This window comes from Cyrtonyx montezumae, unplaced genomic scaffold (genome assembly GCF_038088225.1).
Source record: "Cyrtonyx montezumae isolate F1298 unplaced genomic scaffold, pur_monq_1.0 scaffold_35, whole genome shotgun sequence".
Lineage (NCBI taxonomy): Eukaryota > Metazoa > Chordata > Aves > Galliformes > Odontophoridae > Cyrtonyx > Cyrtonyx montezumae.
The window spans coordinates 1,110,425-1,136,968 of record NW_027072040.1 but is presented as its reverse complement, the minus strand read 5'-3'; the positions used below and the strand labels follow the sequence as shown (position 1 = coordinate 1,136,968).

General features: G+C 54.6%; 1 protein-coding gene across 3 annotated transcripts in view; it reads right to left on the bottom strand.

Annotated features, from left to right (window-relative positions):
• ACSF3 (acyl-CoA synthetase family member 3) overlaps positions 1 to 23,274 on the bottom strand; it is a 36,393-nt gene extending 13,119 nt beyond the window's left edge. Inside the window, exons 1-6 of one of the 3 annotated variants that reach the window (XM_065745308.1) lie at positions 23,229 to 23,274; positions 19,511 to 20,233; positions 17,998 to 18,153; positions 10,106 to 10,260; positions 9,487 to 9,632; positions 4,158 to 4,270 (exon numbers count right to left, since the gene is read on the bottom strand). In XM_065745308.1, coding sequence (XP_065601380.1) covers positions 4,158 to 4,270; positions 9,487 to 9,632; positions 10,106 to 10,260; positions 17,998 to 18,153; positions 19,511 to 20,203 — 1,263 coding nt within the window. In that variant the 5' untranslated portion in view covers positions 20,204 to 20,233; positions 23,229 to 23,274. Of the gene's footprint in view, positions 1 to 4,157; positions 4,271 to 9,486; positions 9,633 to 10,105; positions 10,261 to 17,997; positions 18,154 to 19,283; positions 19,402 to 19,510; positions 20,234 to 22,293; positions 22,330 to 23,228 lie in introns of those variants that run through there. The other 2 variants (XM_065745309.1, XM_065745310.1) reach the window with 2 other exon arrangements.
• Positions 23,275 to 26,544: the final 3,270 nt, after the last annotated feature.

The window sequence follows — 26,544 nt, the reverse complement described above, 5'->3', positions numbered from 1 at the left end:
CAAGCCCCGAGCCCAGACTGTAACCTACAAGGCCACACTTCACATCTGCTTTCGTAACGTTAACTCGTATTAAAAAGGCTGGGAATAACACAGCCCATTTGCTTTTCATTTTGGAAGGTGGCACGCGTAAAAGCAGGGCTGCTGCTGCACAGCTGCAACACTGCTATCTTCACAAGACCCAACCCTTCACTCACAGCAAACGCTGCTCCACCAGAACCAAAAGTGCCTGCAGATCTTTGTAGGCAGCACTGATTTTTAGAAGCTCCCATACTGCCTGACTCCAGCTGATCCCAAAAGAACCACTTGGGAAAGCTCTGTCCCCCCCACAACCGTCCATCCACGGACCCAAACTCCTTGATCTATAGGAACTCTGTACATAAGCAGCATCACGAGCTTCCAGGGATGCCAGCAGCCCCGTCCCTCTTGTTTGGAAGCCACGGAGATAAGAAACGAGGCGAGATGTCAGCACATCTCCCTGCTCCCCCAGCTCTGTGCATTGCAGAAGGACTCCCATTGCGCAGCGGGAGCGCCCGGGCAGGCAAGGATTCAATTAGCATCACACCTTGGCTTCATTTCCCATAAGCCTCGCTTAAAAGTCGGGGTCAGCAAGGCTGTGCTGTGCTCTGACTGCAGACCAGAGCCTCTAATTGCTTCCCTCTGTCATGCAAACCACCCAAGGCAGCGCTGCCTCCTCTCCTTGGCTGAGAGCTCTCCGGGGCAGGTGCTGCTCCTTTGTCTCCTTCAGCATCTCCCCAGGAAGCACCTCTGAGATGTGCCACAGTGCACAGAGTGGGAACATTTCATGGGATGAGACAGAATCGTGGGATGATTGGAGTCTGAAGGGACCTCTGATAGCCCTGCAGTGAGCGGGGACACCACCGCTCCGTCACGGTGCTGCACAGAGAGGGCTGGGAACAGAGAGGAATTCATTTCTTGGAGAACCAAGGCCTGGTCAAGGGCACCAAGGATGGCTATGCCAAGGGAGGGAAGAAGTCCAGAGTGAAGTCCTTCCACCCTCGTAGTGGGAATAAAATGATAATAAAGAGCTTAATAGATAGCTTGAGGGTGCTGTGACAAAGGTCAGCCCAAAGGAAGCTCTCGTGGAAAGGGGCTGTTCTTGATGGATGGACTCCATGTGAATGTGCAAGGAAACAGCCACGCAGGCTCCTGGGATCGGAGCTGCCTCTGTGGTAAGAACACCTTCCAGCTGGGGAACACCACGACGTGATGCCCATGTCATCACTGCCTCCACCTTTACACCCAGCAAAAAGCAAAACACAGCTATGGCCACAAACAAAACACCAGACAGAAAGAATAAAGGCGTAGAAACACCAGTGAGAACGCAGTCAGTGACTGCGCCGGATGGGGACGGCACAAAACAGCTGAGATGCCCACCAAGACCATCCAAGCTGACTATCAGCCCACCGACCACGGCCCTCAGTGAAGACCTCCCCTGCCAGCCCGCTTCGGGCAGGTCCAGCACTCTCAGGGCAAGGAGCTGGCTGCCCCACAGAGCAGCACGCTGCTGGCAGATGGCAGAGCAGCGGGGGGCACGGGCAGGCGGGCAGGAGGGGCTGGTGGCTGCGGGGAGGGACGGCCGCCGCCGAGCCGGTTCCCGTCCAGGACGACAGCTTGCATATGGATAAACAACGAGATAATTACAACCTTGAAGGGAGGGGGGGGAGAAAAGCCCGTGGCTGCAGCATCCTCCTGCTGCCAGCTCCCGCAGCCCGCCGCCCCGCACGCTCTCTCTGCAGCCTCATCGTGAGCGAATTGCTGGCCATGAAAGCCCTGGCTAGGGCACTGCGTGGGGTACAGCTGTGAAACCATTTATCTGCTGATAGACCCCCGCTGTCAGGGAGCGAGCAGTTGGGGAAAGCAAAAAAACGACAACCCAAAAACCTTACAACCAACAAACAAGCAAACAGAGAGAGAGAGAGAGACAATACCCAGCAGCTCCCAGGGCTTGCAGGCCTCTGCCAGCTGGGAAGCTGAGCGTATGAAATATGCATCGCACCGAACAAAGCAAACCGAACCGCTCGGCGCTGCAAAGCTGTAACCCTTTCCTGCACACGTGGGGAGCAGGAGGTGCTCAGCCTGAGCTGGGCTGCGAAACATCACAGGGAGAAAGGTGGGGTAAGGAGGAGCCGTGCTGCACGCAGGCACTGTGGTGCTGGGTGCTGAGCTGTGTGCTCAGGAGACCCAGCGGGCAGGTTGGAGGTTTGGGAACTGCTTCTCGCGTGGGCTGGGGTGGTCGTGCCCTGATGTCCTCTTCTACCACTCCTGGCTCTCTGGGAGGCATTGAGGAGGAGGACAGCATCTGCCCCGGGTCTCACTCTGCACTGCTGTGCTCAGGAGAGAGTGCAGCAACAATTAGCAAGGAAGAAGCGAGGGAAGCAGCTAGAACAACTGGGTGGGCTGGGAGCCAGCAAGCGCAGGGCTCAGAGCTGCAAGGGGAGCGTGTGCATGAAAGGAATCCAATCAAGGGATGGGGGGGGGGGTTGAAAATGAAGAGAGGAACAAAGAGATCCAGCAAACTTTCAGCTAAGTAGATTATTGATCTTCAGGGCGTGCCAGAAACCGGCTCTGCAAATTGCATCAGTTCCCTGCTGCAGGCTCACAGTTACTGGATGACGACAGAGGTGCTCCCACCACCCACACCCCCTTACTTCAGCAGTGCTATGGGATGGGGGACGACTCAGATGTCACCAGGTGTCCCCAAGCTGCTGTCTGCAGGGACCACAAGTGCATCCAAAGGGGGAAAATGCAACAGCAAACAGAACCCCCCACTGCAGCGGGAGGGGGAAGGTGGTGCTGGCGGGGAGCTGGAGGCTGGGGGACAGCCTGTCGTCTTCTGCTGTCAGGAAGGGAGGCAGTGACCTTGCGAGGCTCTCTGCAGCTCAGCAAATCATCTCCATGGCAAACACGGGCAGAAAGGGAGGGCTTAGGGTGAGTCGCAGCCCAGCCGAGGTGTGAACGCCTCGCAGATGGCCCTGACAACGCGGTCACAGCATCACAGGAGCGGAGGGATGTGGTGCAGAGGAGCGGGGTGCCCGGTCCTGCAGTCCCGCAGCGCAGCCACTCGGTGCCGTTCTCAGTGCAGCAGCGCAGATGTGCACCACACTGTGTCTGTATGGAGAGAGGTCCCTGCCCTGACAGCCATATAACCAAAGCAGACGGCAGGCGTTTATTGCTGCCAGGAGGTGTTTATTTCCTACAGGGGAACCAGCAAGCCATGATGTGACATTTGGTAATTTTTCACGGCGTCAACACCAAACTGTGCAGAAATGCCCAGAGAAGTGATGGGGCCACGGATGTGCTTATCACACCCCAGAGAGCTGTGCCATGTCCTGCTGTCACCTTCCTCCCTCCCTCAGGACCCCTCAGCCTTGACACTCCCGCACCACAGCTTCCATAACCCTTAACCGCAGAGCTTGAAGTCTCAGAGCCCTCCTCTGAGGGAGGTGAGCAAATATTTACCGATCCCTTCCCACAAGCCAGAAGGCAGAGGCAGAGAAAAGGGGACATGGAGCTGCTGAGTGGCCCAGGCAGGAGGCAGCAGGTGCCCAGGGCACGACAGCCCCCGTGCCACGGAGCTCATTTCTGTGCTGAAACCCAGCCAGACTGCTCTTGGGCTGCTGGAGCACGCCGAGCGCTCAGACGGGGTCCTCCTCACGTTAAATAAATGCCACAGCTACACTCCCTCTGCTATGAATTATTAACCAGGCAAGCACGCAGTGTGTGCCAGCAGCAGCAGCTCGGGGCAGGAAGGGCATCAGGTGGGGCTGCGTGAGTGTGACCGCAGGTGTGAGCACTGACATCAGCCCGTCACTCGCAGGCGGTGTGCCAGCAGCAGAGCTGTGCCCGCAGCCACAACTGCTGACACCACTGCCCACAGCACTGTGCCACAGCCCGCCCCTCCCAGCCCACACCGGGGGCTGCTCTCCTCAGATGTCGTTCAGCGTTGCAGGGAGGACCACACTCATGGGGTCCATCAGGCACCGTGGGCATACTGAGCACAACATGAGTGTAAGAAAGGGAAAACCGAACGGCATCACTGAGTTCCTGGGAACAGCAGTGCAACCCCAGCCCTGATCCTTGGGGCTTCGAGGGGCTCTGAGAGTGAAGGAAGCAGCAGAATGACAGCTGAGCACTACCTGTGTGCCATCTTCATCTCCCTGAGCGTGGATGGTGTAGGAACGGCCGCCGCCTTTCACAGTCTCGGTGGCAATGCGCACCTCCACCCCGGGCAGAGGGGTCCCCACTGAACCTGGGAAGGAAACAGAACAGGACTGGAACAGTGGGCAACCAGAAACCAAGGGTACAACAGAGCAGCTGCTTTGCTCTCAGTGGCATCTGCAGACTGTGCTGGCACTGAAGAAGCTCCTTGCAGGGGGTTACCCTTCAGGAAGGCTTTGATCACATCGTATGTCTGCATGCAAATGTCACCGTGCTGCAATACTCTGTTGGCTGAGCAGGCAGTGCTGGAAACGCCTGGGAAAACCAATGTGTCTGCAGCCCTGAGCAGTCTCCCTCAGATGGCCTTTGAAGGCACTGGGACAGCCTCGTGGCTCAGTAATGAAGCACCATGAAACCTACACGAAGGTGTGAAAAGAAAGAGCACAATGGCAGTGTGCTCACTGCTTCTCTGCGGCTCGAACCTGACAGAGAAGGCAAAGGCTTAACCGTGTCAGCATGGCAAGGGATTATCTCAGTTTTATGAGACATCAATACACCGTACACAAAACATCCAAGGAGAAAAGCAGAGATCAAAACCACAACCTTCTTCTGCAGGTTTCAATTTCCAAAGCCAGGGAACGTGGCACAGTGACACCAACAGCAGCAATTAAGCTCTGTGACAGCCCTGCTACCAAGAGCCCCACACCTCGGGGGTGCAGCACCCCCATGTCAGGCACAGAGGAAGGGCAGCTCTGCTCCTGTGACCTCAGCCTGCTGGGGGGCTCGAGGCACAGCAGCAAGCAGGGCACTGGGGCATCTGCTGGCTCAGCAGGCTCCCTGCATCTCAGTGGCACATGACAGCTCTCAGCACAAGAGGAGGCTCACAGCACGGAGCTCACCCCCTCGAGCAGGGAGCAGCCAGCATGCAAACCTGCATTGGGCACGGAGCAACCTGTGGCTTGGGAGGTTGAACTGCTAAGCGTGCTCTTTAATTGGAGCTGATTGATTTTTCCACCTGGAGAGCATCCCGCCGTGGTGGTGGTGCTTTCCAGTTGGGAATTCCTTAGAGTGGGGCGTGCAGGACCAGCACTGCCTTCCCCCTGTTATCTGGATTTCAGGCATTTGGGTTTGAGGTGCAGTTTCCCTGTCGTGCTCTCATTCACCCATCCAAGCCCTGGAGGTCTGGTACCTGTGACACCACGATTCTGTGTTTGCTACGCTGGTCAGTTGCCATGGAAATCAATATGTCGTGGTAGCCCAGATTTATGGCATCCCTGCAGGATCAGCTGAGAGCAGATGGACTACGAGGGAGTGAGATTTTATTGCAGCAAAACTACCCTAACAATTAGCAGATCTGGCAAGAAATAAACAGAAAGCTACATGGCAGGTCCGTGACGTGTGTCTGCTCAGCTTGAGACTGCCTTTGGCATTTAGGTCAGCTACTGCACGCAGCCAGGTCCTTCTCCTGCCACAGGGCTGCCCTGACACAGCCAAACTCACTGCCAGAAGCCCACGACAGGGGACTGCAGCAGAGCAGGAGGGAGAGGTGTGCTCTGCTCTTCTCACCAGGAGCCGAGGTGCCACTGGAGCTGCCAGGGAGAGGTATTTATATATTTTCAGCAGAGTTTTGTACCTGCCACGAGACTCCAAGAGTACTCAAAGCAAGTTATAAATCACAGAAAACAAGCCAAATGTTTGCACATCGAGCTTGCCAAGGCCATCTTCTACAACTGTACGGGAACGTTTTCTCCCGTGTGAAAAATACCTCGTGCTGATAGCCCCAAACCTGGCTGAAAGGCATGGCAGGCAGACACTGCGAGTAAATGAAGTCTCACAGAGCTCAGGGAGGGGAGCAGCAGCTGCCACAGACTCCCACAGGTTTGCCAGCCCTGGAAGCCTTTGCATTAAGAGCAGATCGATGCCTTCCTGGAATGACGCTCCTTTGCCGTATGTGAGATGCCGGCCTCAGTGCAGAACACAGCACAATGACCCTTTTGTTTCCTTATGTTCAGCCTGGAAAAGTTTTTTTGGCATTTCAGAAGAACGGTCAAGCTGCAAATGGATATCTGTAAAGGCTGAAAATGCTCACAGCATTGATCAGAGCTACACGAGGCTGACAGCACTGATACCATTTGTGCACTGGCAACGACTAGAGCTCCTCAGGCCTGGGTGACATGTTAAAACACACACTGTGCCATGATGTGTTAAGTCTGGTTGGCTGTGCAGGTTCCCAAAGGCACCGGAATCACAGGATGGTTTGCAATGGAAGGGACCTTCAGCAGCCATGTGGTCCCACTCCTTGCAGTGAACACAGACACTCACAGCTCCATCAGAGCCCCTCTGGGCTGGACTCTGGGTGTCTGCAGGGATGGGGCAGGAGACCTGAACCGGGTGTCATCAGAAAGGAGTCAAAACTCAGCACTACCCACCTCTCAGCGGTGGCACTGGGAGCAATCCCTGCTCCTTCCCCTCTGTGTGCCCTTCACAGGAAGGACTGACACTATTATTCCTCCTCACCGGCTCTCCTCTGTTTAAAAAAGTTGTCAGCTCTTCCTAGATAAATTTAATTGGCCCTGCGGTCTGTGTCCTCCAGTATCTGGGGACCTTGATGCTGTTATGTGCGGTGGTGTCCTGGGAGAATTGAAACAGGCCAACGATAAGGCACTCAGCGATCTCACTGTCAACAATACACCGAGTCCCCGCTGTAGGAGCTATTAGCCGCCTCTGATCTAAACCTCCAATTAAAGTGGTGATTAGGCCCAGTGAGGCATTCTCCGTCCATGAATTATTCATCTCCCTTCACAGTAACAGCACCAGGGGGATTAGAATGAGAGCTGGTGAAAACAGAGGCATTTTAAGCAGGGTTTTAACCATATACAAGCAAACATTTATCTTTCAAATCTTTCTTTTCTTCTTTAGGAAAGGAGAACCCCCCCCTCCCCCGGCCTTCCAGACCTGCGCCCTGTGGGACAGTGCCACACCAAGGACACCTGTTGCACACGGAGGGCTCTGCCCTTCCCCAGCCCCAGCATGGGGTGAAGGAGGGCAGGCCAACCCCAGGACTTCTTCTCGGAGGTAGAAGCTCACGAGGCAGCAGAGCAGGATGCGTGCTGCCTCTGCTCTGAGAGAAACCCACTGGCAAGTGTGAGGGTCCTCGGGTTTACCCACCCACCCAAGGGGACCTGTGTCTGTAGGCTGGGTCAGATGCTTGCAGCACAGACACGTTCCCTGTTTGGGGCTTTCCAGAGGCAGGCAACATCACCGAGAGAAATTTCTGAAGTCACAGAAGTCATAGCATGTCTCGGGTTGGAAGCGACCCTTAGAGCTCATCCAGTTCCAACCCCTGCTGTGGGTTGCCAAGCCCTAACTCAGGCACTAAGTCATCCCACTCAATGTCGGTATCTGCTGCTTCAGCTCTGGCCGAGCCCTGCAAGCTCTTGCACTAATATTTAACACACCAATGTCTGCTGAGGCCCCATCTCCACCAGCACCTTGCCAGGATGCTGCAACCACAGAGCTCTTCCAGCACAGCCCTTGCTGCTTGGCCGTGCCTGCTGCACTCCTTTGTGAAAACAAAGCTGTGGCCAGCAAGTGGGGCCGCTGTCAGCTGCTGCCTAGCATCTGTCCCCAGAACACTGTTCTGCAGGAAGCTCACTGCTCCTCCTGCCCCAGCCACTGCTGTGTTTCTCAGCTGACTCGTTCACGGTGGATACTGTGCTGTACCTGGTGACCTTACATCCCAGCCTCTAATGGGGTACTATATCAAAAGCTTTTCACAGCTTCAGTAAATTACGCCTCAGCTTCACCCATCTGCTTCCCAACTGACTCTTCCTGAAATAAATTAATCAAGCCTATTCAATCATAGCTCTCTGTCTGTGAGGTTCCTGGCTGATCCACACCTTTGAGAGATTCTTCTCCTTTTGTGGGGCTGCAGTGACCCCCAGCCTGGTGCCTGTGAGACAGACACATAGCCTTCATCTCAGCTTCTCTGCTCGCAGCTGCGTGAGACTATTTGTCCCCACATTCCCTACAGACCCAACACTGCCAGAGACTACACACTGCCTCTCCTCAAGAGCATGTAGACTCAGCTCTGGACTTAAAACTGCCCTTCCTGCTGCCCATTTCTGCCTCGTCCACGCAGTCTTTTTGTCTCCAGGGAGACTGAGAACCTCCACTCATTTCCCCTAACAAAGATGAAGAAAAAAGCAAATGTAACAAGGCTGCTGTGACATCCAAATGATCTCAAACCACCACCCTGCACCTGGGGGCTCACAGAGAGCTCACACTCGTGCAGGTGGGAATTGAGTTTCCTTTCTCCAGCACGCAGTAAGCACTGCCCAGACCAGGGGAATCACAACTACACTGCAGAAGTAAACTGCACTTTGTACTTCGTGCCTTTAACTGTTCTCAGTTTCACGAGCCAACGCTGGGGGAAGCTGTGGCTTCTCCTCAACCTGTGCAATCCCTTCGAGGGCAGAGATGCTACAACCAGCAGGACTGGGGCAAGAGGGGAAGCCACAAGGCACAGGACAGTCCCCCTCTGGTCCCCAGGAGTCCAGAGACCGAAATGATGCGTATGGTGCCGTGCATGTGCAGACAGCATGTGGGGAGGAGAAGGTGGCATAGTGGTGGGCTGGGTTGCTTGGCAGACAGATGGCCACGTTTATAACCACAGGGAGGGTGGGGGCATTTTATATTTTTAATGTTTGAGATCAATTCATTTCTAGGTTACATAAAACCACAGATATTGAGAGGAGTCACAAAGTGTAGCTAAGAGAAGTGAGGGAAGACAAGGAGAGAACAGAGCCAGAGCATACAATGAGGTGTGACGATTTCTAATTCCTGAAGAGTCAAGCAACTTGCACTCAAATTAGAGTGAAAAGACATCCTATTTTAAATGTTCAGTACAGACTGATTGGACACGAGCTGCTCCGTGGAGAGCCCCATGTCAACATTCTATACAAACAGCTTCATAAAGCAGAAGCTGAAGACACCACCCCAGCACAGTGTTTGAACTCTTGTTGACTTTGGAAATCATCAGACCGAGTAAATCAAGGGTGTACTCTGCCTCTGAGACAGGCCTGGCCTAGCTGGGTTGGTGTGCAACACTGCAAGCTCTGCACACACGCTCGTGGCTTGTCCTAGCTTCCCAATGGCAGCTCTTCTACTGGCATCACTGTTCACACCACAGTCTGCTCCTCAGTTATGACCAATAGTGATGAGATGTGTGTTCTCTGTGGTGAGAAGAAACAAGAACACTTGGAAGCAAAACATCTTTGAATGGTGTCACCCGCTCGGGACTCCTACCTGGGACACGGACTCCGTGCAAAGGGTTGGAAAGTGCCATCCCAATCTCTGTCATCCCATACCTCTCCAGCAAAGTGTGCCCCGTGATGGCCTTCCACTTCTTCAGGACAGGCACAGGCAGGGCTGCAGAGCCAGACACCATCAACCTGCACACGGAACACCATGTAAGAAAGCAGCTGAGAAGTGTGCATTCTAACTAAAGGTTTTGTAAAGCCTGCACTTACATAAAACCTTACAAGTCCCAAAAGCCTTCAGTCAGTACAAAAGATATCCCTCACACAGAAGAGATTCTTTGTTCGATAGGGTGGTTTAAGACAGGATAGGCTCCGAAAAGAGATGCTGCAGCACAAGCTTGGGCTGCAGGATGAAGTTCTCAGTCTTGTATCATGTAGGGTGACACGTATAATAAGCACGCAGACCCCTTCTGGCTTTACCACGCACGAGTAGCTCATAATTAAATAATGTCACCCCTGTTCTTGTCAGAGAGATCGTACAGCACTACAGTCTGCCTGGTGGGGTGGAGGTGAAGCCAAAAAGAAAGCTTGGCAGGTTCCCTGCTGCAACAGCCACAGCAGCCCCTGCCTGGTGCAGAGCTGGGGGCTGCACACTGCCCACCTACCTGATGTTCTCCTGGCAAAAGGCACGCACAAAGTCCTGCACTTGGGGCTGAGAGAAATGCTCGTCGTGGTATTCTATCAGCTTGGCATAGATAGTGGGCACTGCCATGAAGACGCTGACACGGGGAGCTTGGGAGCTTAGGAACTTCTTCCAAACCTAGGAAGGAGGCAACACATATACATACGTATATACCTGAATATAAAGTGTAGAGGAAAGTGATGGTCAGCACTGCCAGTGCCAACTTCTCAGCTCTTTTCTCAGCAAGGGATTGCCCCATTGCTTTCACACCCAAGGAACACATGATGGAAATGGCACTTTTCAGAACCACCGTGTCACAGCCAAGCATTTGCTGATGAAGACAGAGAGCCTGGGGCAGAAGCACGAACACTTCAAAGGCTTCACAAAGCTGCCAGCTTTTCAGAGAGGAAAGATACTGAGTCACATACGAGGAACACAACACGCAGGTAGGAGCCCATGGACTTGAAGCTTTGAGGATCCATCCATTGGGCCAAACTCCAGGAGCTGGAGAGGAATGACGAGTGACCCCAGATGCTGCCCTGGCTGAGCAGCTCCACATGGGAGCAGTTAGCACCGAGCAGGCATAAAGACTGAAATTAGACTCATTTCTTCCACACACTGTCACTCTTCCCCCGAGGTGAGCTCTCCCCGAGACAGGAACGATACAAAGCCATCAATAAATAAAGGGCCCCATCCCGCTCGGCTCCAGCCACGGCTGCCTCTCTCCTTTCTCCCTGCTCCCTGCCCTGTTGTTGACAAATGTATTTCCTAACAGCTCCTGACACTGCTCGTCTCCCCTCCCTCCCTCCCAGCACACGCTCAGCTGCACACAGGCGCGTGCGGCGGTGAAAAAAAGCATGAATTGATTGGAGGTGAACAAGTGATTCTCCTTCATGCTGTCACCCTGCGTGCTGGTGTGTGTGCTGCCCCTTTCCCCTCCGTCCTGCTCACTCGGGCTCCATTTCATTACTTTCTCCTTCGCTGCGCCAGCACCTCCTCTCCCCGCCGGCTCTCACTCGGCTGCTTCAGAACAATCAGCCCCTAAAAAACCCCTCTGCACCCCGTTGTTGTTCTTAATGCAGCCCTACACGTCCAACAGAGGCAGCGTCCCACCCGAGGGACGCACACCAGGCACAGGGCTGGGGCTTATGACACCCCAATAGCCACGAGAGCTGGGACACGAGTGCTGTGAGTCCCCCAGGGCATCAGGGAGGGCAGAAAAGGAATGCAGTGTGACCGAGTGACACAGTGCAGCCATGCCCCGATGCTGCAGGCACCTATTCCAGCCCTAAATGAATGCGGAATAGGCAAAATTGCATTGAGGAGCATCTGCCTCCCTGCTCTGCATCCCCCCCGGCCTCTTTCCCCAAAGTCTTCTTTCTCTTCAGCCCCACAGCGTTTTTCCCACGTGAGGCAGCAGCACAGAGAGAGACATCTCCAAAGCCAGGGACCTGCTCCTCTCCCCCTGCTGCTCCACAGAGCCTTGGGCATGGGAAACAGGTGCCAGCAAGCAGGCACAGGGCCTGTGCCAAAGAACCGAAGGGAGACAGACGCTTGGAGCTGCTCGATCCTCACCGTGTGATTTGCCTGCAGAAGCCCGGAGCAGCTGTGGGGAGCGCGGGCAGACTTCCAGTCTGACTGGCTGTGCAGCAGATTTATTTTCACATGCATTTGGATTTAAAAGCAAACCCAACAAAGCAAACAAACGCACGACAACATCGCTCCAAAAAGGCAGCTCCCTGCTGCACCCCAGGATCCCCTGTCCTCACACATCTGCTCGGCTCCTGCCCCAGATAAAACCCTTTGTGCCACCATCCTGGTGGTGGGAGCAGCTCTGTGTCAGCCCGCCCCACCCCAGCCCCTCCTGAAGATAAGCAGCTGCCTTTGGATGCGTGCCACCAGCCGCTGCTGGGCCGATCTGCTGACAGCCAAACATCCCCACCTGTTCTGCTGCTGCTCAGCCAAATCTGGATCCCCACCGTGTGTTGCAGCGGCACTAAGCACCGAGCTGCGGTACGAGGCCGGCAGCCCCCAGCCCTCCTCAGACCCACAGGCATCCAGAGGGCTTGCTGCTGCCCAGCCAGCTGAAACAGCTATTGCTGCTTTATAACTAGAACTTCGTGGTTTAAGAGAAGGACCTGGGAACGTCTCGTTACCTGGGAGCAATCAATCAAACCCAGGACTTGGACGGCCTCCGGCGAGGGGCCAGCCTCGCCCTTCCCACGCACGGCATCCTCTGACACTGTCATGTTCAGAGCAGTGCCATCAATCTCTCTCTGTTACCCAACCTGTCTCTGTCTCACATCAATCACCCGCGGACGGGATATCGGCAGCCCAGCGTTTCCTTTTATTTTCCTCACCTGAGACCTCCAAATAAATGCATCCCCCGCTCTGCCTGCCCCCAGGTGGGACCTGCCAGCCTGGGTCTGGGGGTGTTCAGTGGGGCAGAGCCCTCTGGCTGTGAGGCTGAGCCTTTGAGTCAGCACTACAGTGCAAAGCACAAGGGAAGTACTGATCTTCAGATGGAATATGCTCAAGAGATGGTGCGGGGTGGAGCAGAACTCCTTTTAAGATGGAGAAGGGCCTGAATCAAGAAGTTTCTAGCTGCAAGAAAACAAGAATGGGTACAGCTTCCCATCAGCAACGATGGCAGCAAAAGCGCAGGGCAGGCACACAGCACTGCTGGCTTACAGGGCAGGCTGCCCGAGCCAGCAAAGCAGAAGAAGACCTTCTGTTCCCGAGAGCCCTCTGACATTCCTGATTTTCTTCCCCTCCCACTGCACAAAAGCATATCTGGGCAATTCCATGGGCTTGCTGGTGGGATTTTGCCAGCAGGAAATGAGAGGGAAAAAAAAAAGAGAGTCAGAGAGGAAAAAATGACACCAGCGGGTAGAAAACAATCCCAGTGAGGCAAAGCTGCAAGATTTTCCCACGTATTTCTTACAGCACGCAGATGGCACGGTGGTGGAGGAGGCATGTGCAAGCTGCTCCCAGGGATGGTCCTTCCCTGCAGCCCCCCCAGCCCGCATCCGGATTTGCTACCGTCACCTGAAGGGAGGGATGCAGCTCAGAGCAAAGAAAAGGCGATGGTTTCTCCTTCCTTTGCCCTCAGAGGGAAACGTGTGATGGTATAAAGCAGACAGAAACCGGCAGATCTGTCAGTGTGTGGGCACCTTCTAATGCAGAGTGAAGGGTCCTCTCTTCAAAGGGAGGCCAGGCCCTGGCTGGCTTTGCCTCGTGTTCGTTGTAAGCCCAAAGTGTTTGTGCTCCGTGCGACTCTGGTTTTAATCATTTATTCATCCGTGTGGTTTGACGGCCCCTCTGTATTCCAGGCTGAAGCTTTTAAACCCTTCCTGTGCGGAGCAAGTGCCTTCCCTGGGACCCGGGAACGTAAGTAAATATGACAGGCTCCAGTTGCATTTCTTCTTTCTCCCCACACACATGAAAAGATGTTTACTCCAGAGCAGATGCTGAAGACAGACAGCATTGCTGCGGAAGACAGGAAGAGAAATGCTAACTTTTGAAAGCCAGGTCTGTGAGAAGTGATCAAACACAATCCACTCAGCAGCGACCTGCTCCTCCCTCCGCCGCCTCCTCTTTGAGTCTGAAGCAAAATGATTCCCCTGCAGCCTCTGCTTGATGGATGAAAAGAGGAGTGCCTTGCCCCAGCTGAAATGGGATGGTACAGGCAAGCCCAGCACACCGTCCTTTCGGTGCTTGGTTGCTGCAGATCAGAACCCTGTGTGCTTGGATTTGCTTCGCTCCTAAAAACAATCCCTAAGCCACCAAGGGTGATGGAGATCATGGGGAGAGGCTCAGCACCACGGTGCACACTCCTCCTCCCCGCAGGCAACCACACTGCTGTGCCTGGAGACCTCACCATGCAGGCAGAGGCACAGTGCAGCAGCACCCAGCCCTCACCCTGCTGTAAAACAGGGCACGGGTTTTTAGAGGGCTCGATCCTTCGAAGCACGGAGTCAGCCTCAGTGACTCTGGAACTAAAACAACAGCCTCTCCTGCAACTTGAGGACAACCTGCATCTCAGCGTGCTTACCAGCAAAGTGTGTGCGGGGCAGAGACACGGCTGGCACGCTGCAGGCAGTGCTGTGCAGCTCAGGACCTGTGCAGCAGAGCCAAAGGGACAGCACGGACCACAACGTGGAGTTCACATTTCTACAGCTTTCCTCCATCCTCCACACTGAAGAGCTACCAGGATCTGACCTCATGTTCAATGCGATGAGCCAAACTCCTTTCTCAAGTGAACATTTGTCCCTTTGGTGTTTGCACCCTCCTGTCCTGGCAGCAGCACCAAGGCAAGCAGTTTCCACTGTCTGAACTCAGAATGAGCCCACATAGGCCGACAGCTTCAGTAGGCAGTGGGTGCCCCCACTCTGGAAGCATGGGGTCAGGAGTCACTGGGAAATGCTGCCTGCACACACAGCAGTGCAGCTGGAGAAGCATGCAGCCTGGAAGCGAGTTCTGCCAGGAGGACCATAAAGGGATCCTTTGGCTGCAGCTCACTCTGACTTCAAAGCACATTTCTCCCCTCCCCGTTCTCACGCTCAGCTGAAAACAAAAATAACATCAGAGCTTCCCTCGCCCCACACAGCTGCTGGGAGGAACAAGCTCTCAGATGCTGTTCTCCTGTCCACTCTGCGTGCCCACAGCAGCACGGAGATGTCACTGTGCTCGGAGCTGTCCCTTCCCAGCAGTGAAGTGCTCTTGCAGTGCTGGGTGCTGCTCCCATGGTCCTGGGGCATGCAGCAGCTCGGGGGGGAGGGGGTGCTCCCAGCATCACTCTGCAGCCCATGCAGTGGGGACTCACACAGCGTGGATGAACTGACTGTGCCACTGGAAATTAAGGGTCCATTTATAAACCCTTTATTAATAAATGATTAATAGATGCAGCCATATTTTTTAATAACTTACAATAAAAAGATGCTGCAAAAAGCTTAAGCGAGACAGCCTTAACAGATGGTGCTATAAAGTGAATTATAACATGTACAGTAGCTGGTGCAAAGTAATGGATGTCCTCATTTAATAAAAAGAATCTGATTTTATGCAGCAACTTTCACGCTTGAGGCAGCTCAATACACTTTAATGAGCCCCCATGGCCTCAGCAGTAGCTCGCACACAGCCCTGGGCATCAGATGCTGTTTTGGTGAGAGAGTGGATGTTGGTCAGGAGACAGAGGTTATTTTAGAGCGTGATGTTTAACCTCTCCTTGGGAAGTTACCAAAACCAGAAGGATGGGTCTGAAAGATGCCACGTCCTAACGCTGTGCTGCAGGGAGAGGCAGCAAGTGCTGCTCCAGGGCTCTGAGCTCCTTCTGACCAAGGGGGGAAAAAAAAGAAGAGCTCTGTTACCACCACCGAAACCAGACTGGCATCAGTATCTGACTAGAAGGCGCACCACAAATTATGTAATTTAATAAAGGCTGTAATAATAAAGTATTTATTCTGTATAATGAAGTGTTAGTGATTAGAAAGCAAACACACATCGGGTACGCTGTTGCGGTTTCTCTTGAACCCATGCCAGTATCACTCAAGGCTAAATACGCCTGCAGCAGGTTGAGAGTAAGTTCCCAGCCTTGTTTTGATCAGCCTGTCAAGTGTTTTAGCTGCCATCCGGGTTTCTTTATATCACACTATAATTGGCTGCTTTCTCAAGGTGCAACCAAGAGAAAAAGCACACAGCAAAATTCGGGCTCCTTTGCAAAATCCTCCACTGAAACTCCGCCGCTCTCCTGAAAGCTGATTTCAGTAGCAAAGGGTATTTTGTCAACAGCTGGTGAAAATAGACTGGAACTGAAAGGCAGCCTGCATTAAACTCCACAAGAAAGCCTGATTTACCCTCGTGCGTTTTCTTTGTAGTGTCGATCAAACCACTTTCAGCTCCCAGGGGAGGCCCTCGGAAAAATAAAGGGAATAAAAAGAATAGAAAAGCCAATGACGTCCTTCAGAGCCCAAGCGCACCTGAGAGCCCCCGCGACTTCGCTCCCCACTCCGACCTCTGCCCAAGTCCAGCCTCCAGGGTCAGGGTCACAGCCCCAGCACAGTCCTGGCTCGCCCTCGCTGCCGGCTCCGGAGGAGGGCTTTGATCAGAGGCAGCAGGCAGGCACCCTGCCGCCGGCACCCGGACCCATCCCTCACTGTCAGCTCATTGATTTGCAGATGTCGGCAGAGAGCACAGAAAAACACAAGGGTATATGGGACGATCAATCACCGGTGGCACAGGATGTGGAGAAACGCGCCCTCCAGAGGGCTCGGCTTTGCTTCCAGGCTATCGGCACGCTCGTCTGCTCCACACCAGCTGCCTCCTAGCAGTGCCTGCATGATGCTCTGAACCCTGGGTCTGATGGGCATGCATCCCTGCTGCACCCCAAGCTGTGTGCGTGGAATGCTTCGTGGGGTGATGCCATAAAGATGGCAGCAGGTGAATTAGGCAGTGATTAGCAAGAAGATATCACCAGCTCCAGCTGCCAGGGGACCTCGCTGCCTTCCTCTACAACAGCATCCTGCTGGGGATGTGAATGCAGAGCTGCCCCTCTGCGATTCTGGGGCTGTTCCCCTGGGAAGGACCAGTGCTCAGCCACCAGTGGGGTTTTCAGGTGCCAGGGCCATCCTGAAAATAACAGAAGCACGCATTTTCTGTGGTTGCCTCTCTGAGAAGCAGAAATAAGCAGCTAAGAACCACATGGTCGTAAGCTCACTCAGATCAGAGTCCAAACTCAGCTCCACAGTAGAGCCGCAGCACCAAGGGGTTCCAGGTGCACCCTGTGCACTTGCTCTTTGTCCCTTCAGCACGACAAAGCTGCCTGGCACATGAACAAACACAGACATGTGAAACAGTCTGTTCAGCCACGAAACACGGGCTTGACAAGCTCTTGTCACTTGCCCAGGGAGCTGCCTGCTGACAAAGCAGGCCCCCTTTCTGCTACGAGGTGGCACCAGCACCTGAAATTGCTCACTAAATAGTGACACTGCTCATCTCGGAGCAAACCAGAACTCCAGTGCCTCTCACACCACCAGCAATATCAGGGGACGTAGATGAACGGAGCTCCCAGGAGCCAGTGACTGTGGAAGCTGTTCTACTTCACTGCAGGCTGTTGCTTTCCATCCTCTCAGTAGGTCAGCTGCCTGCCTCCACGGGCAAGGAACAATACATGAGCAGAGCACTGAGACTGGTGCTCCCTGCCCTGCCCAGCAAACAGCACTAAATGCAGCAGAGAAACTCTTATTTATAAGATTTCCCTCCTGTCACCTTTCCTGCAAAACTGCAAGCAGCTCTCACTTACATTGCTGTGTCTACACTGACAGATCTGTTTACACTTGTACCTCTATATTGCTCAAGAGCACTGTTTCTATGCAAGTGACAAGTATTAGTATACTTCTCTTACCCAGGCTGCAAGAAACCCTGAAGTCTGCGTTCTGTCATGTAATGTAACACAAAACATCGAGGACATGGAAAATGCAAGCTACTAAAAATGAAATATCCAACCAACAGCATAGCTTCAGGCAGCTCACTGCCAGCGTGCAAGGGAAAAATCCAATACTTCCACCCTATTTCCACCCTTCTCCTTGTACCAGAAAATTAACGACCCTTGTTCTGGGTGCAGATGCTCCTAGTGGGTACCCCAACACGAGATCCCTGGCACATCAAGGAGGAGCAGCACAGTGTCACACTCAGACAAGTCGTAACCTCCAGGGGAGCACGCTGACCCCAGCCTGAGCAAAAGGGTTTTTAACAGTTTGCAGACCAGCAGCTAAAGAGGTTGGAATTGTTTAAGAACTGATTTGCAGAGTTGCTCTAATTACAGAGCATGGGATCTTGCTGCTGAATTTCAAAGACAGCACACAATCCCTCCAGGCTTACCATCTGCGCGCTGAATTCGGGCAGCATGATGCACGTCGCTCCCACCCAGAGAGGACACAGCAGCTTATTGATCACCCCGTGGACGTGGTGCAGAGGCAGCACGTGCAGAATAACATCTTCCTTCTTCCACTCCCATTTCTCAACCAGCCCTGTGGTCTACGGAAAAAGACACACAATCCAGCGTCAGGGCAGGAGGAAAGCTTCACCCAGCACAAAGCACCCAACCCCCCCAAGACTCGCCCTGCACAGCTGGTGCCAGAAATCCCACAACTCCCACAACACCTGGGCAAAGAAATCCCCTCTTTAGGGTCAGCAGGAGCAGAATTACCACCACAGAGAGCACCACCACAAGGAACATCTTCTGTGCCTTTTCAGCAGGTGTGCTCACATACGTCACAGCTTTCCCTGCTACTACTGAGGATTAAGCCAGCAGTGACTCTAAGTAGGACCCACAAAACTATTAGCCTGCTGCAGAAATATTAAACAAAACCTGAAGTATTCCAGCACTCAGCTGACTCAGTTTGGATACTGATGACATCGCTCTTCTAGCTCTTCTCTGCGTAAGGGACAACCAGTGGGAGCAGGAAAACAATGTCCCATGAAGAGAATGTATAGAGTATACATCAAACTTCTAATTATCCCTTCATAACAGGGCGTTTTAAAGTGTTAGACTGCAGAACAAAGCTCTTCAGAGCCCAACATTAGCAACTGGAGAGCTCATTTCCAGCTCTCTAAAAATAAAAATCAGTGGAATTTGGTCGTGCCATTCACAACCCTCTTCCACAAGGCAGGAGCAGGCCTTGGGCTTTCTGTGAGACAGCACCAAAGACATTCACTGCTTCGGCTGCCTCCCAAGTGATCAGCATATTTGTAAGGGAACAGATTCTTAGCCCAATATAGCCAAGCCCTGGCTCTATCCATCAAAGCCCTCCTGCCTCCACTGTGGTATCTGTGCATCCAGAAAGGCGTGAGCTCGACCACGCGTCCGTAAGGCACAATGTATTCCCTGCTCTTTTTCCCTAATGGCATGAGTCTATCAGTTGCAGGCAATGATAACAAACTGGTGAGGTAGTCAGCAGGCTCATTCAAACTTTTAATTCCTTTTGGCTCAGAGAGCTAATGGATTTTTTGCCTTGGGGATATATAGCTAAATAATGCACAGACTTCACACAGTACTGTGCAGCGCTGGGCTAAGTTATATTCCAATTATGGGCAAAGATACTTTGCTAGTCACAGTGAAGAAAAGAAAATGGCAAAGAAAGCAGTCCTTTTACAACAGGTCTCACCTCTTCTGCTTTCCAGGAAAGGAGGCAGAAGCCATGCCCCTGGCTGCAACCGCAGCGTGAGGTTCAGAGCCTCAAACACTAAGTTCTGTGTTCACCTCAAAAGCGTTGGGGACTTTCAGGACACAGCCCCACAGCTCTGTGCAGAAATCAAGTCTGTTACACCACATCACCTGCGAAGGACGAGACCTCTAACTCAGCACGAGCATTGCAGAGAGAGCAGCACTCACCACTGCCTGCACGTTCTCGTGGGTGCTGAGGACACCCTTTGGTCTTCCTGTCGTCCCACTCGTGTAGATTATCATGGCTCCCCTGTCTTTCCAGGAAGCACTGCATGCCAAGGGCACATCCTCCACTGTTGTTTCGCCTGCAGATCCACTGCTAGGAGACCTGAGTGGCAGAACTGGGATTCCCAGCTTCTCAGCACTAGGGGATATTTTCCCCACATATTCCTCTGCTGCGATGATGAGAGCGCTCTGCGAATCCTCAACCACGTACTCCAGCTGCTGCACAGGGTGCTTCTTGTAAAGGGGAACTGCTATGCCTCCGCTCATCCAGGAAGCCCACTGGGCAACCACATACGAGGCATCATTGGGGCACAAAAATGAGATCCTCTCCTCCTTCAAGTCCCTGCTGGGGCAGTGCAGGACTCTGCAGATCTCCTGGGACAGGCGGAGGCTCTGGCAGAAAAGCTCCCTGTACGTGTGCTCACCATTCTGGTCAACGATGGCGATTTTATCACCAAAAGTCAAAGCCCTAGTGAAGACAGGGCTGATGGGGTGGCTGCTGGCTGCCCGTGTGGTCTGCACACCCCTGGAGGGACAGTCAGCCCTCTTCTGCCCACGCAGCCCCCGCCGGTGCAAGTCACGAAGGAGGCATCGTGCAGTCCAGCTCGCCCGGGGGGAGAGCAGCGAGAGCAGCATCCTGCCAGCAGCACTTCTTTTGGAGTGATTCTGCAGAAAGCAATTATAGGAACAGATAAGTATGAGCAGCGATTACCCAGGGGTTTATTCCCACAAAGGAAAAGTGGCAGCCTTCATTTGAATAATACCCACTGTATTATTAATGTTTATGGTTCAGACTGCTGTGTCCCCAGCGTGCTAGGCCCTGACCAGACAGAACAGGACTCAGAGACCTTTCCCTGTGCAACTTAACAATCTAACTTAACCTACAAAATAGTTTTCATCCATCTGTAACATTAGGACAATGAATAGTGGCTACCTGTGGTGCCATTCTAACTCAGTCTGACCAACACCTCAAGAGATTAAATAATTACACTGGCAACTTGCTCTCAATTTGCACTTTTCTTCACGTTAGCAAACCTCTGCCCTCCTTTGTGCCCAGAGATCTACGGCACGCACCGAGACACAAACTCCAAGCCCCCCACACCCCAGCCCAGCTGGGACTTGCTTCCTACAAGCAATCTCTCACCGAAGCACAGGCAAGTGCTCAGCCCCCGTGACCTGATGGCCCATCCATCACACGCATGGCTTTGGCTCTAAAGCTTCCTTAGACGACAGACCGGCCAGGAGGTTAACAACCATCAGGCAGCCACAGGCAGCAGAGCCCTCACCACGCAGCTGCTTTCCCAGCAAGCAACAGCTGTTGGTTTGTTCCAGTGCTGCTGAAAGCACCACGCTCAGCTGTGCCCCTGGTGCAGAGCTCGACCCAGGCACCCAGCCTGGCTTCCTCGCTGCGTTTTTCAACAGAGAAAAGCTCCAGAAGGGAGCTGGAAGGAGCACTGGCTCCTCTAAAGGCTGATCATTCATTATAGGAAGATCAAAGGCTGGCACAAACATTTTGTCGCTGGATCATGTCACAGGAGCATTTGAACGCAGTGCAAAACCTGCATGAACACGACAGGGAGATGGAAGCCTCTGCCACAGGAGCACCTTGCAACGGTGTTCTGCACTGGTGCTCCACAGACAAGAGATGACAGATTGAGAGGGCTGAGGAGCTCCCTCAAATCCAAAAATGCCCTCTGCACAGGGCCTGGAGGCGCAGCTGGAAGTTCAGACAGCAGTACGTGATGTCTCTTTGATGCTGGCTATTGTGATTTTTATAACATTGTGATAAGCCACTCCACCAGCAGCTCCCAGCTCAGCTTCCCACCATGGGGAGGAGCTGAAACAAAAAGGATGCAGGGAGATGGCAGCAACTCAGGGAAGAGTTGAGCTCAGGTACTTCACAGACAGCAACAAGTGCTTGCTTTTGCAGAGAGGTAGCTGCAAGCCCTGTGGACTCTCTCATCCGCATTCATAACAATTCTCCCAGCGGAAGCTGCTTTGCACATGTTTTCTTCTGCATATCAACCTCAATTTCTGCTTCTGCAGAAGAAACTTGTGATTTTCTGCGGAAACGTGGGGGCAAAGCTCTAAACCCAGAGGGTGTTACCCGTGTGCACTCGTGACTTGTACCATAAAGATGGAAAAAAACCAAAGCAGGTCATGACAAAGCTAGCATGACATCTTTCCATTTCTCTGTAAAGGCTAAAATATAAAATAGAAAACACAATCTAATCACCCCCGCCCAGCCTGTGCCCAGCACCAGCGTGCTGGAGAGATGTTAATGCCCCAGGCATTAAGAGGGGCATTAATGGGAAGTGACCGTCTGCCAGCATCACACCGTGCTCCAGTCCAGCACAGCTAAGTGCACTTGGCACGCTTGCTTTTCCTCGCAAGACTCCGGAACAGGTGTTAGATGCTGCTTCAGAAAGGCAGCTTCCAAAAATCACATTATCCCTGTTCCAGCACAGCACCAGTCCAGGCTTAATGGAACAATAAACAGCAGCACCTTCAGCTGGCCCCGTGCATTTATGGGCTTTCACAGAAGTAGTGTTCACCGTGTGTGTGTGTGTGTGTGTGCACAGGAACAGACACTTGGGACAGCACGAGCAAGGTCACACCGAGGCTGTTTGCTTTAATTCTCTCAGAGGTAATCAGCAACACAAATGCACGCTTGTATTCCTGGGCAGAGGATGGTGGTCCTCTACTCAGTGCTGGTAAGACCTCACCTGGAGCACAGCATCCAGATGCAGAGTCCTCAGCACACGAGATGTGGGCCTGTTGGAGCATGAACAGAGGAGGGGCACCAAAATGATCCAAGGGATGGAGCACCTCCCCTGCGAGGACAGGCTGAGAGCTGGGGCTGTGCAGCCCAGAGAAGGCTCTGGGCAGATCTGAGAGCAGCCTTTCATTATCTAGAGGTGGCTATAAGAAAGAAGGGGACTGACTCTTCAGCAGGGTCTGTTGTGACAGGACAAGGGAAAATGGTTTCATGCTAAAAAAGGGGAGATTTAGACTGGATATAGGAAGAAGGTTTGTTTGTTTGTTTTTTACAGTACAGGCAATGAGGCACTGGCATAGGTTGTCTGGAAAGGTGGTGGATGCTTCCCCCCCCTCCCCCCCCCGCTCAGGGTCTGGCTGGAGGGGCTCTGAGCACCTGACAGAGCTGTGGGTGTCCCTATTCATTGCTGGGAGTGGGGCCAGGTGGCTTTCATGGTCCCTTCTGTGATCTTCTATGAGCACTCGCTGCCTGGAAGAGACGACTCAGGCCCAGCCCTGAAGCTCTGGAGCAGGAAAGGAGAGCAGAGCGAGGAGCTCGTACCAACTCCCGGCACTGCAAAACCACCACGGGTCGCGGTAAGGACAGCAATGCCACAGCTCCTGCGCCCCGGAGGCAGAAAGTCCCAGAGCAGGAGTCCCCCTCCCTCTGCTCACTCCCGAGGAGCAGCCGCAAAACCCCACCCCTGCGACACTCCAACGGCAGCGGGGTCAGACCCACAGCGCCGGGCCGGGCCTACACCGCAGGAACCCGGGGAGAACCATCAGCAGACCGCGCGCCGCCAGAGGAGCGAGACGTTAATTACTCCGCAATTAAACCCTCCGCTTAACGCAGCCCCGACCCCACCTCCCCGCCGGCCCCGGGGCACCGCCAGGCCCCGCTCACCTGGCGGCGGCGGCACGGCGCGGGGCGCGCTCCGTCCCCAGCGGGCTCCGGCGGGAACACAGCGCCCCGGAACGAACGTTCCGGGACAAAAAGGTTCCGCTCCCTCCCCTTCCCCCGTGCCGCGGCCTGTTGTAGGGATTTGACCGCACGTGGCATACACGCACACGAACACACACACACACACACACACACACACACAAACACACGCACACGCACGCTCTCAGCGTGGCCCTGATGTCGCAGTGGTGTCCCGTGGGGTCATGGCGGGCTGGGGGCAGTGCAGGGTGCTGCGGGGCTCTGCGGGTGCAGGTGGAGGCACGGGGCTCCACGGGGCACGGCGCGGCCCCACGGCCCCGTGCTCCCCGTCACGGTGGGGTGACGGCGGGCCGCCCACCCCCAGCTGTGTTTCCACCGCGCGGCGCAGCCAGGCATGGCGGGGTGGGAGCGCAGTGGGGATGGCTGTGCAGCCAGGGGCTGCCCCACTGCGTGGTCCCCATAGCACAGCTCCTCATGCTGCTCCCCAGGGCCTGGCTGGCTGTCCATTGCAAGGATCGCTTCATCCTCTGCAGCTCCTTCCCCGTTGTATGGCTCAGACCCCAGTGTTAAGACCAACCACTGCATGGATCGGGTATTGCACAGCTCCTTCAGTGCATGGTTCCCTCCACATCGCACAGTTCCTTCCCCATTACACGGCTCCATCTCCACTGCAGAGCTCCATCCCCATGCACAGCCCTCATTTGCAAGGTTCCCTTCCTATGGCACAGCTCCCAGCTGCACGGCACCTTCCCCACTGCACACCTCTCCATGGCACACCTCCATGCACGGGGTCCCTGGTGCAGCGATGCTGCTGGGAGCTGTGGTCCCCTCCAGGAGGGCTGGCAGCAGCCGTACCCATGTGTCACCCTGCAGCTGTACCCGCTCTGCTCCACGCTGCCCTGCCACCTTCCTTCCCCTTCTTGCACTTGCCATCTGTCACCGGCCTCCCTTGCTCTGTGGCCACTGTGTGCTGCAGGGAGTAACCCCCCCGGCAGTCTCAGGGTGGGCTGTGGTGGCTCTGGAGTGCTGCTGGTCCCAACACTCCTGGTTGGTGGGGATGGGGCTCACTGCGTGGGACAGACATGTGACAATGCAGGGCAGGATGCTGCCCTCAGGTTTGTGTCCTGGAGTGGGGGGGGACACGGCCAGCTGCCCACATGCACAGCAGATGTCTGCCCTCTGCTGCTCCATCCCCCGGCACCTGCTGGCCACCGGCCATCTGGACCCCAGATCCGCCAGGGATGATGCTCAGCACCAACTTCGTTGGCCCCCAGCTCCCAACCCGGGCTCCTGGGGGTGTCCATGTCCCCACACAGCTCTGTGTCTCCAAATGGGCACTTTGAGCTCCACCCGCCCCCCCCCCACCCCTTTGGTTGGGGCTGAGCCACACACCCTGTGCTGTTGGGAGTGCATTGCATTAAGCAGCTCGCTGATTAATTATGGATCCAGCAGAAAGCTTTTATTGCATTAGAGTTTACTGGTGGCAACATCCGTATTTATTAAAAAGAAAGAAAGAGAAAAAAAAAAAGGAACATCATTACAAATGTGTAAACAGCACTATTTTACAGGGAGGCTGATGCTCAGGGGGAGCACTGCGGCTGCAACCCTGCACCATACGGGGGGTGGCCAGGAAGGGACAGGGCCCTACATGGGAGCACAGTGAGGGACAGGGATGTGGGGACACAGCGATGCTGGGGGGAGGACGAGGGATCCCAGCTGGGTCAGCCCAAGACAGGGCACAGGGAGCAGTGCAGAGGTACTCGGTGTGAAGTGCCATCCCAAGTGCATCCTGCCTCATGCGGAGAGGATAAGTGCAAAATGGCCCTATTATGATAATGGTGTGAAATTATGATGGATGGAGATTAGCTGCTTATTGGAGGAAATGGTGGGGGCACGTGTGACACGGCCCAGACTGGGGTCGAGGATACAGGGACAGGAGATGGCCCCTGGAGCTCTTCCTATGGCCTTACCATCCTGGGAGCTGCTGGCTGTGGGGCTGGAGACGTGCTGCACACACAGTGGGATCGTGCCACATGGATGGTGCAATCCTCACACAGCCCCAGGGACTCCTGACACGTTGTGCCAACCTCACGCATCCCCAGTTAGGGGAGAGCCTGCTTAATGGGGACAGCAGGGAGCTGTGCTGTAGGGCTGTGCTGTGGGGCAGTGTGGGAGGCAATGAGGCAGTGCTGGCACCCCTGCGGATCCCCATAAAGGGGAGCTTGCCATAAATGTGGCTCTCAGTGACTGCGGTGTTCCAGGGTTGTCCTTGACTCCTGCCCAGGTACAACTGTGCACATCCCCCAGACGCAGCCAAGCTCCAGCTCTGGCCGCATCCCACTAAAAAGCCACAAAAACTCAGAATCTGGGGCAGAAAGGTGAAAACTGAAGAGGCACGGAGGGTCACAGCACCTTCGCCCACCCTGGTGGTCACAGCTGGGGCACGCATGGGGACACCACATGGCATCAGGCCATAGAGGCCACACATTGCATCCAGGAGGGACCCCCAAGCCTCCCACCCATTGGCACACAGCCTCTCCCTGCTTTCTCCTTCCCAATTTCCTGGGCCCCCCTCTCGCAGCAGGTGGATGCTGGGTAAGAGGTGTGTCTGGGAGCCGTGCTCGCCACGCAGCGTCGCCACACGGGGCTGCTGCCGTCGTCGCCTCCTGCTCGCCGGTGTGGGGTACGTGTGGGGACATGGGGACAGATGGGGCCGAGCCTCCCCACGTGGCACCAGGGTGCTCCGGAGAGCGATGAGGATGTGCCAAAAGGAAAGGTCCCCCGCACGCGGCGATGGCACCGCTGCCAGATCCTCGCTTTGCGTTTTTCCTTTTATTTCCACCCCCCCCCCCCTTGTTTGGCTTTTGGCAGCGGTGCTGGGAACAACAGCAGCCCCCCACGCCCCCAGCCCCGTGCCAGGGTGGGTGATGGCAGAGGGGCTCAGCTCAGCTGCGGAGCATCCCCGCGCTGCGTGCTGCCAAGTTCCCTGCGCTGGCACCGCAGGCGGCTCCGGAGGCAGCGAGGCTGGGGATGGATTGTGAAAGGGAGTGAGGAGAAAAAAAAAGATGGACGCATGCCATCGCTGGAGCGGCGAGGCTGCCAAAATGCCAGCAGGCAGCGTGGGGCCGAAGCCAGCCGGAGGGGAGAGGAGGGTCTGCAGCCCATCGTCGCTCGGCACATGGAGGACGGGCGGCGCGGCGGAGCGCGGCTTGGCGGGGCAGGATGGATGGATGGTGGATGGTGAAGCTGGAAGGTATGACTTGCCTTCGTTTGCATGCCT